The sequence below is a fragment of the Bombyx mori genome, chromosome 7 (genome assembly GCF_030269925.1).
Source record: "Bombyx mori chromosome 7, ASM3026992v2".
Taxonomy (NCBI): domain Eukaryota; kingdom Metazoa; phylum Arthropoda; class Insecta; order Lepidoptera; family Bombycidae; genus Bombyx; species Bombyx mori.
This window is the reverse complement of record NC_085113.1, coordinates 1,411,917-1,423,105: the sequence shown is the minus strand read 5'-3', so window position 1 is coordinate 1,423,105 and position 11,189 is coordinate 1,411,917. Positions and strand designations below refer to the sequence as shown.

The 11,189-nt window shown below is 38.8% G+C and overlaps 1 protein-coding gene across 1 annotated transcript; it reads right to left on the bottom strand.

Moving 5' to 3' along the window:
- Window positions 1–862: 862 nt before the first annotated feature.
- Window positions 863–9,412, bottom strand: LOC101742482 (trypsin, alkaline A). The gene is made up of 6 exons (XM_062669346.1): window positions 8,902–9,412; window positions 6,621–6,738; window positions 4,732–5,538; window positions 2,621–2,795; window positions 2,280–2,535; window positions 863–1,198 (listed from the first exon to the last, which is right to left on the bottom strand). Exons 3-6 carry the CDS (start codon window positions 4,769–4,771, stop codon window positions 896–898), a joined length of 774 nt encoding a protein of 257 aa, XP_062525330.1. The 5' UTR covers window positions 4,772–5,538; window positions 6,621–6,738; window positions 8,902–9,412; the 3' UTR covers window positions 863–895.
- Between the last annotated feature and the right edge of the window lie 1,777 nt (window positions 9,413–11,189).

The window sequence follows — 11,189 nt, the reverse complement described above, 5'->3', positions numbered from 1 at the left end:
TGTTTTGATACCTTTTTCACAAAAGTTATGGCCCAGTTACTCCTTCATAGCTAATACCCCACCAAACCATCACTAAAGTCGGATAGTGCCCACGTTGCACTCTGTCGACTAATTGGGAAGCTTCCTTAGAGCTTTGAGCATAAATACGGTTATTTTGTTTGTTAAAATGTTGCTCAATTGTAAAAATTTTCTCATCTGTAAACAAAATTTTTCTATGACCTCCCTTTGCGTACCGCTTCAGTAGTTGTTTCGATTTTACCACCCTATTTTCTTTTAAATTATCAGTTAAGAAATGACCAGTACGTCTTTTATAGGCTGCAAGTCCTAAGTCATCGAATTCTTTCCCTTACTGCTTTGACCACGTTTTTCGTACGAACAATACGTGGACGGCCAGATCTTTTTCTGTCATAAACAGAGGAGGTCTCATTGCACCTATTAATAGCCCGGTACACAAACATTTTACTAATACCAAGCGTATGGAGAGTTTTAAAAATTGCATTTGGCTCCATACCTACTTTGTGTAATGCAATCACAGCGATTCGGTTCTCTTAATCACCCCACTCCATTTTAATATCGCAAAATATTGTACAATGTATTGGCGCCAAAATGAGAAAACTCAATGAGCAATCATATAAAAATGACAGATTCCAAATTCAAATGTAATATTTTGTTTATTTTTAATTGTAACAGTATTTATGGCCAGACTAAGTATATAAGAAATATTCTACTTGTTAAACCAGGAAGCATCATCGCTTTCCGGTAGAAATAAACAGGGTACCGCGGGTTTACAAGACGCCCTTTTACTAGATCGTTAGAGCTTCTCACTCGGTATGTTAGAGGTTTAGTGGAATTAAATAGCCAGTTTAAAATTATTATTTTATTAAAAAAAAAAAAATTAGTAAACGTTTTGAAGGATCCATTCAGTGAAAGAACTGATGCTGGTGAGTACTACGGGGTAGGCGTCATTGGAATTGCTCTTTCCAAAAGACACAATGCCTACCAACGCATTTTGGAAGAAGGCAGGGGCACCCAAGTCAGTATTATCGTAGTCACGGCCACCATCCCGGACCAAACCGGCGCAGAATTTGTGATCAGTCACGACGCGATCATGATCCTTATACTGGTTCCTGCAGTTTTCTTTGTTGGTCACAATGAGTTCGAGCTTGTGGAGGTTGCCGTCAGATGCACTGCCACCTTGCTGTTTAAATGAAATCAATGGTTTGAATTAAGTTTTATTTCACAACACATTTTGGTCTGGTTCTATAGTAGCCTTTTTATTATAGTAAATGGGGACATTAATTTATCCGATTCACAATGTCGGGCTATTGCCGGATCTATTGGGTTTGCGGAGGGACTTCGGTTCCCTCTGTATTTTGTACCGTATGTTCCATGGGGAGTGCTCTGAGGAATTGTTCGAGATGATACCAGCATCTCGTTTTTACCATCGCACCGCCCGCCACCGGAGTAGAGTTCATCCATACTACCTGGAGCCACTGCGGTCATCCACAGTGCGTTTCCAGAGATCTTTTTTGCCACGTACCATCCGGCTATGGAATGAGCTCCCCTCCACGGTGTTTCCAGAGTTATGGAGAGTATTAAGCGGTAGGCAGCGGCTTGGCTCTGCCCCTGGCATTGCTGAAGTCCATGGGCGACGGTAACCACTCACTATCAGGTGGGCCGTATGCCTACAAAGGCAATAAAAAAAAAAAAAAAAAAAAAAAAAAACTCTAGGGCAAGACAAAATAAGGCAAGAGTCACACACACAGCTGGTCTACTCCATATCACACCACCGCTAGATATTAATAAATATTTAAAACGATATCTTCATTGTTAAGGAACGTTTAACACATCCGATTTTTGAATTATGGTGAAACCTGTACTTTAAAACAAAAAACTATCTATGCTACCACTTACACGATATTAAAGTCGGCCAGATTTGTCCATGAGTACCGTTACATAATTATAATATACAAGAAAAGCGAACAGACCCAAAAACTCTACTACGGCGTAATGGCATGACTAGAGTTCACCGGTGTTTTGTTTCTTAAGATTCATAGATAAGGCCGAAAATATATACCTTGTTTCTGCTCACTGATCCCATAATAATAAAACCAGACCATAGGTGTGACCTATTACGTAGTTAAGACCTAGGGTGTGGTTTACTTTGGTTGGAGCAGTGTTGGACAGTGGTCCAGAAAAGGGCATTGAGTGTAATGCCAAGTTTTAGCAAATGACAATAATACTTTTAAAAAAAATTAGTAATTGGAATAGATACTTACAACGGTAGTTCCCCATCCGAGCAGATCAACAAAAATACCCTGGGGTATTACGACACCTTGTTGGATAATAGCACCCTGCTGGATATTTGGGCCGAAGTGGATGGCATGTGTTACTCGTACGATGCTCACATCCTTGTCGTAATTCTCCTCAGAGAATTGGGGATGGTTAACGGCAAAGTGAACATAAGATATTTCACCTGGCTCACTACGACGGGAAGATCCAGCGATAATGCGACGGTATGCAGGATCGTAGAATCTAAAAAGAATCACATTAAATACTAAATACTAACCAGATTATATTACGTGTTACAGAATATTCTGAGGAATTTCAAGATACGTACTCTCCATGGAAACAGGTAGCAGTTGAAAGGTAGTGGTAGTTGGTGAGAACAATACCAGCGCACTGTTGGAACCATTGATTCAAGATGGGTAGGAATACTTCAATTTGGACCAGGCTGGGGTGCTCGCCAATAGACACAGGTCTACCGAGATTGCTAGCAGTGCAGCTGCAGACGGCTGTATGGGAAACAAGAGCAAATTAGTATAAACAGGTATATTTATATGAATTGCACTGTGGGTTCAGGTTTGTTGTGAAAATTGATAAATGACAAGGCTCGTTGATTGACTTGTAAACTAAGAATGTTTTGATAAAGGCTTAGTTATCGCAAATGAAGTCACGCTGATATCATATTAAAAGCAAGTTCAATGTTAGGTGAACAATATGGTTTTGTGGATTTCATATATCTCAACACACAAATCCTTGGTCATGAAGTTAGGTAGGTAGGTAACTCTATTTTTGTAGACTTATGAAGGAGATCACAGCTCACCTATACTATAAAAAGTTACTGAAACCCATAGACATCACAACGACTGTTTCACCCTGGAAGCCAGAACGCGTGACTGGTTCACGGCAGATATGGAACGGTAGTTGGGATAGTGGCACCTACCCGTGCGGTCTCAGATTATCACCGGTAAGTAAATCCAAATTCAGAAACTTTCGAGTGCTCTTTTTATAACTCAATATAACTCCTAAATAGGGGAAGCCAGGTTAAATGATTCATATTAATATATACATAAATATAAGATTACAACATACAATATACTTAGTCTGGCCATAAATACTGTTACAATTAAAAATAAACAAAATATTACATTTGAATTTGGAATCTGTCATTTTTATATGATTGCTCATTGAGTTTTCTCATTTTGGCGCCAATATATTGTACAATATTTTGCGATATTAAAATGGAGTGGGGTGATAAAGAGAACCGAATCACTGTGATTGCATTACACAACGTAGGTATGGAGCCAAATGCAATTTTTAAAACTCTCCATACGCTTGGTATTAGTAAAATGTTTGTGTACCGGGCTATTAATAGGTGCAATGAGACCTCCTCTGTTTCTGTGACAGAAAAAAATCTGGCCGTCCACGTAGTGTTCGTACGAAAAAGGTGGTCAAAGCAGTAAGGGAAAGAATTCGAAGAAATCCTGTCCGAAAGCAAAAGATTTTATCTCGGGAGATGAAGATAGCACCTAGAACCATGTCGCGTATTTTAAAAGATGACTTAGGACTTGCAGCCCATAAAAGACGTACTGGTCATTTCTTAGCTGATAATTTAAAAGAGAATAAGTAGGGTGGTAAAATCGAAACAACTACTGAAGCGGTACGCAAAGGGAGGTGTCATAGAAAAAAATTGTTTACGGATGAGAAATTTTTTACAATTGAGCAACATTTTAACAAACAAAATGACCGTATTTATGCTCAAAGCTCTAAGAAAGCTTCCCAATTAATCGACAGAGTGCAACGTGGGCACTATCCGACTTCAGTGATGGTTTGGTGGGGTATTGGCTATGAAGGAGTGACTGAGCCATACTTTTGTGAAAAAGGTATCAAAACATCGGCACAGGTGTATCAAGATACCATTCTTGAGAAGGTAGCCCCATGTTCAATAATCAAGAATGGTCCTTCCAGCAAGACTCGGCGCCAGGTCATAAAGCTCGGTCTACGCAGTCTTGGTTAGAAACGAACGTTTCGGACTTCATCAGAGCTGAAGACTGGCCGTCGTCTAGTCCCGATCTTAATCCACTGGATTATGATTTATGGTCAGTTTTAGAGAGTACGGCTTGATCTAAACGCCATGATAATTTGGAATCCCTAAAACAATCCGTACGATTGGCAGTGAAAATTTTTCCCATAGAAAGAGTGCGTGCTTCAATTGATAACTAGCCTCAACGTTTAAAGGACTGTATTGCAGCCAATGGAGACCACTTTGAATAAGCTTTTTATATTTAAAATTGTTTTATATTTATGTATTAAACTAACACACTGTAAAAGTAATAAATGTTATTTGCCATAGTTTTTTTTTTGTTTTCCTTTGTAACAGTATTTATGGCCAGACTAAGTATAACATTACAAGTAGTTCACAGTATTAGAGTAAAAATTGATAATTACCAGCGAGCACGGCTACGGCTAAGGTGAGAACGGAAACCATTGTTCCTATCGAGTCGAATGGAGATCTGATGAACGAATAAAATATTCGCTCCTTTTATAGATACATACATGATCTCATATTTATTACGTAAATATTTTTTTATCAATACACAATAAAATATTTATATTTAATCGACCTAATAGCAGAGATTAGGCGGTAGTTGTAGGTACTAGTTCGCAGGGGATATCGGAGAAATACTTTTCAGATTAGATACGGTTTCTAGAATTAAACTTTTTGTTTTAACAAACATTCAAACGTTTCTTCTTCTTCTTCTTCTTTCTTTCTTATTACCCTATGCTGGGGTGTAGGGCTCGAATCAAATCCTTCCATTTACATCGATCTTGGGCAGTCTGTTCTACCTCCTCCCACGTCATACCCAAGATACCTAGCTCCTGCTCCACTGAGCGACGCCAAGTTGCTCTGGGACGGCCTTTCTTCCTTTTGCCAGACACTTTCCAGGTCAGTGCTCTCTTGGATAGGTGGGTATCGGGCTTTCTCAATATGTGACCAATCCAATGCCAATTCGGCGTGAGGGTTTCCTTCTCAATTGGTGTCTGCTAGGTGATCCTCGATGATGGTGATCGAACATTTCTTACTTTTCGAAATTGCTCCATCAATTTTCTGAACTCTTCTGAATTAAACTTCATAGCGTGTGAGACGGTGAATAGATCACATGCTAATACACAAAGCTGGATGTGAGCTGCGCAGGACTGGTTATTGTGGTGAGCCTTGGGGGAGGCCTACGTTCAGCAGTGGACATCTGTGGGCTGATGGTGATTTCATCATTATATACGACCAATCCATTAATCAACCAGCCCATCTGCTACTAAGAGGTTACTGCACCCCACGGATATCTCTACGTAAAAGGTGCCACACACTTCATGGAACATGAGGTCTCATGTCCCAATGTGTGTGGTGTAATGTAAGTTCCCAATTGTATAATATAACAGATGACACATTCTTCAAACCGAAACGCATTACTGCTTCGCAGCTGAAACAGGCAGGGTAGTGGTAGGCTCTTCCTTCTCCGCACCGATCCGTCACCACCGAAATCACTAAATGAACTCAGTAATCGCCAAAGTCAACAACGACGAACTTAAGGCGATAGTGGAAGCTGACGATACTCAAACTAAAACAATATTGGCCCAATTGCTTATTACTGGTGGTAGGACCTCTTGTGAGTCCGCACGGGTAGGTACCACCACCCCGCCTATTTCTGCCGTGAAGCAGTAATGCGTTTCGGTTTGAAGGCTGGGGCAGCCGTTGTAACTATACTGAGAGCGACTGGAGAGTTGATGAAGGACTGACGACCTCAGACCACAACGCCATCCTATTTAATATTTTATTTATTTATTTATTTATTACACTTCATGTAAAATTTACATTGGCGGACTTAATGCCTAAGGCATTCTCTACCAGTCATCCAAAGGTAGTGCAGAGTAAATAGTGGTAGGTGCAATGAAATTTATATTAGGTAACGAATACATACAAAAAAAGTATATCTACATATATACAAAATCACATATACATACATACATACATACATACATATATACACACATACATACATATAATAGTTTATACAGTATTAAAATAATATTCATACAAAACGAGCAATAGGAATAAAAATACAAAGAACCACAAGACTATACAACACAAAGAAAGCCAACTGGTCAAATTTTCATGAGAAAATGCGACAGTTGTTACAAGAAAAACAATTGACCATTGAAAACATAAAACAAATAAATACAATAGCAGAAATTGAAATAGCAGAAAACAAATACACAAATATAATTAAAACAGTATGTAACCAAACCATACCCAAGAAAAAAACACAAGAAAAACTTACCTTGCCGTGGTGGTCTGATGAGCTAGCCGCAATGAAACGTGAAGTCGCCACCAGAAAGCGCAGAATCCGATGCGCTGCGCCAATCCGAAGGTCACGGGTCGTCGAAGAGTACCTGAAACTAAAACAAGAATACGAGATAAAAGCAGCCAGTGCCCAGATGGAAAGTTGGAAGAACTATTGTCATAGACAAGATAAGGAAGGAGTATGGGAGGGAATCTATAGGGTTATTGGAAGAGTGACTAAACGGGAAGAAGACTTGCCACTGGAAAAAGACGGGAACATTCTAGATGCTACGCAGTCAGTCAAATTGCTATCGGAGACATTCTATCTAAAGGATTCTACCGACGGCGATAACGACTACCATCGCCAAATCAGGGAAGAAGCCGAAAAAGTGAATTGTGGCAAGCAAAATAATAATATTTTCGAACCGCAATTCACCATGTCAGAAATGAAATGGGCAAGTAACTCCTTCAACCCCAAAAAAGCACCCGGAGCAGATGGCTTTACAGCGGATATATGCCATCATGCCATAAACAGTAGCCCTCATGTATTTCTCACGCTCCTCAACAAATGTCTGGAACAAACGTACTTCCCAAAGGCCTGGAAGGAAGCTACCGTGGTGGTGTTGCGGAAGCCGAGTAAAGAGTCATACACAAACCACAAGTCGTATAGACCAATCGGTTTGCTCTCAATACTGGGCAAAATATACGAAAAAATGCTGATGTCACGCGTGAAATACCATCTGATCCCAAGGACAAGCACAAGGCAGTTCGGGTTCATGCCACAAAGGAGCACCGAGGACTCCCTCTATACCATGATGCAACATATTTCTAACAAACTAAAGGAAAAGAAAATAGTAACGTTGGTGTCATTAGATATAGAGGGAGCCTTTGATTGCGCCTGGTGGCCTGCCATCAGAGTCCGATTAGCCCAGGAAAACTGTCCACTGAACCTGCGGAAAGTAATGGACAGCTATCTCACGGATAGAAAAGTCCGAGTCAGATACGCAGGGGAAGAGCACAGCGTGAATACCAGCAAAGGCTGTGTGCAGGGCTCAATCGGTGGTCCTGTGCTGTGGAACCTCTTGTTGGACCCACTCCTGAAGAGTCTGGACACCCAAAAAGTGTACTGTCAGGCATTCACAGACGATGTTGTCCTTGTTTTCGACGGAGATACGGCGTTAGAAATTGAAAACCGGGCCAATGCGGCTCTCGAACATGTTCAGAAATGGGGTATCAGTAACAAACTGAAGTTCGCACCACAGAAAACTAAAGCTATGATTATTACAAGGAGATTGAAATATGATATCCCACGGCTGAACATGGGCGGGACAGTCATTCCCATATCAGATGACATTAAGATTCTAGGGGTAACCGTCGACAACAAGTTGACATTTAATGCGCACGTCTCGAATGTTTGCAGAAGGGCGATTGAGGTGTATAAACAACTAGCCAGAGCAGCCAAGGCCAGTTGGGGTCTACACCCCGAGGTCATTAAATTAGTATATACCGCCACCATAGAGCCCATAGTCTTGTACGCCGCCAGTGTATGGGCATCAGCAGCCGCCAAACTGGGCGTAATTAAACAATTAGCCGCTGTGCAGAGGGGAATTGCACAAAAGGTATGCAAAGCGTATCTAGCGACTTGCAAAGGAAGCCGCAGAAAACTCCAGAAAAAGACCAGACTACGATCGCTGCCCGATCTCATTCGTCAAGCGAAGCCTACGAATGACCACGCTTGAGGAATGGAACCGGCGCTATACAACTGGCGAGACGGCATCCGTCACTAAGTTGTTTTTCCCAGATGCATTGGTGGCGTATAGAATAGTGAGAAAGATACAGCCCAGTAACATACTCACACAAATCATGACGGGGCATGGCGGGTTCTCGGAATACTTATGTCGATTTAAGTGTAAAGAGAGCCCGTCATGCATCTGCGACCCAGCAGTGAAAGAAACCGTTCCTCATGTGCTGGTGGAATGTCCCATCTTTGCACAGGCTAGACATGATATCGAGCAAAAGCTAGACGTGAAAATTGGACTTGACACGCTGCATGAAATAATAATAGATACAAATAGAAATCAGTTTTTGAAATACTGCATAGCTATCATTGGAATAGTAATAAAAAGAAATAAATAGAAAATAAAGTATGTTTACAATAATATTAAGATATATTAGATATAAGCATACAATATATTAAGCAAAAACAAAAGTACATATTATTATGTAAGCAGTAAAAATAAGAAAACAAAGCAAATGGGCTTGACATAATTAAAACTTACCTTCCTCTTCTCCTGTCCAGCTACCTGGAAAACAAAATTAAAAAGTATTGTTAGAATAGAACTAGAAGAGAAATGTAACAAATAACATAGGAAAAAGTAGAATAAGCATGTAATATAATAAGCAGTAGCATAAGAAGCTAAAATGTAAACCATAGGAATAAGATAATAATATTGAAATTGTTAAAATTATATAAAGATAAGATCCAAATAGTATAAGCTTCAAAATAGACATAAGTTTCAAACAATATTTCTGTAATCAATAAATGAGCATAACTTTATTTACCCCGAAAGAAAAATAAAACAATAATAGGTTAAGCTAGCGGGAGTCCCACCCGGCTAAGTATGACAGATGATGAATGCAAGAAAGAAACAGTATGAAGCATGAAAGTGCGAGAAGCGTAAAAGAGAGAACTAGATTTAAAAAGACCCGGTGATCTCACGATCTGGGAAAGGCTATAAAAAAAAAATAAAAAAAAAAAATAAAAAAAAAAAAAAAATAAAAAAAAAAAAAAAATTAAAAAACTATACTGAGAGCTTAGAACTTATATCTCAAGATGGGTGTCGCATTTACGTTGTAGATGTCTATGGGCCTGTCTATGTACGTTATTTACGAGACACGTATTTACGTGACGTAATACTATTATACTAACGTAAATACCGTCCATCACCCACCTTCACTTTGAACTCTCAGTTGTATTGTATAAAGGCTGCCCCAGCGTTCCAACGGGAATGTATGTTTGCTTCGTGGCAGAATTAAGCAGAACGGTGGTACTTACCTACCAGGGCTTATTGTAAGCCCTTCTGTAAGTAATTATCCAAATGTATAAAGATTTCGAAGTATAATTTTTATACAGCACTAGCTTTTGCCCGCGACTTCGTCCGCGTGGAAAAGTTACTTCGGAATAACGCTAAATTTTACCCGCCTCTTCATTTACGTAGAAAGTGAAAATATTTTTGAACTAGCAGCCCGCTCCGGCTTCGCTCGGGTCTTTAACAGAAATTTTAAAATAAAAAATTATAATACACACACATTAACCCTTATATTTGCGTCAGGTCTCTAAAAATATAAAATTATAAAGATAGTTCGAATATTTTTTTTAATAAGCTTTTATTTTCATTTAAATAATATGTGTTTTTGTCTATTTTTCGATTCAGTAGTTTCGGAGCCTATTCAATACAAACAAACAAACAAATCTTTCCTCTTTATAATATTACTATAGAGTATAGATTACTTTATTCTATCGTCAATAGTTTTCGCAGCGCACGCGATGTAAAGAATACTTTCGGTAATTTTTTTAAACCTTGCGTTACATTATTGGAGTTTTAGTAAGGATCCCTAATTAAAAAAAAAAAGATTAGCCTATGTCACTCGGGAATAGCTTCCAAACAGTGCAAGAATTTTTAAAATCGGTTCAGTAGTTTCGGAGCCTATTCATTACAAACAAACAAACAAATCTTTCCTCTTTATAATATTATATAGTATAGATAATATAACGTTAAGGAACTATTTAAGGTACAAACATCACGACTTCAAAAGAGGAAGTTATCAATTCGACCATAATTTTTTATCTATGTATGTTCACCGATTTCTCGAGAATGCTTGAACCCATTCAGATAATTCATTTTTGCCTTTTTGTTCGAAAGGGTAGAATTCCCGAATGGTCCTGTAATCATCAAGATCTGATGATGGAGAATCCTGGAGAAAGCCAGAAAAATCTATAATTGTCAAAGCCTATCTTGAAGTGATTTGGGTGTTGTAATGCATAACGTATTTATTTGGATAGAGATTAATACCATCTTCAAAAAAACACCTTCACAAATAATGCTTTATTTTAGAAAAAATGTGGTTCCCATAAAAAACTTTATAGACCTTAACATATAGACATATATTATGCTGACGCGGACTTTTTTTTGGATCTTTTAAAGGGGAACAATTCTCTCATACTTTATTTTACCAAAAGGACAATGTCCAAAAGTGGGCCAACTTTGTGTCAAAACTATTTGTACTTAAAAAATTATGCCTTATTTTTTCACGTTGTTTAGTTTATGTATCAACATTTCTTTCACCCTGGCATTGTTTTACAAAAAAATAAATTACTTATTTGATAACATCCGAAAACTGAGTACTTCCACCATTCATAGTTTTTAAATTCGCCAATAGGCAGACAAAGGGCTAAGTCCATACAGCCTTATAGTAAACCTAAATGCTGCCAAACGAAAGAGTTGTCTGTGGCTTGAACAACAAATAAAAAAAAAATAGGTAATGGTTATAATTCCTTCGATCAACA

Bases quoted from the DNA above. Each gene is read 5' to 3' on its own strand.
- LOC101742482 (XM_062669346.1), bottom strand. From the start codon at position 4,771: ATGGTTTCCGTTCTCACCTTAGCCGTAGCCGTGCTCGCTG. The intron at 2,536-2,620 runs GTACGTATCTTG...GATTCTTTTTAG, and splicing joins GCTACCTGTTTCCATGGAGA to ATTCTACGATCCTGCATACC. The intron at 1,199-2,279 runs GTAAGTATCTAT...TCATTTAAACAG, and splicing joins TCGGATGGGGAACTACCGTT to CAAGGTGGCAGTGCATCTGA.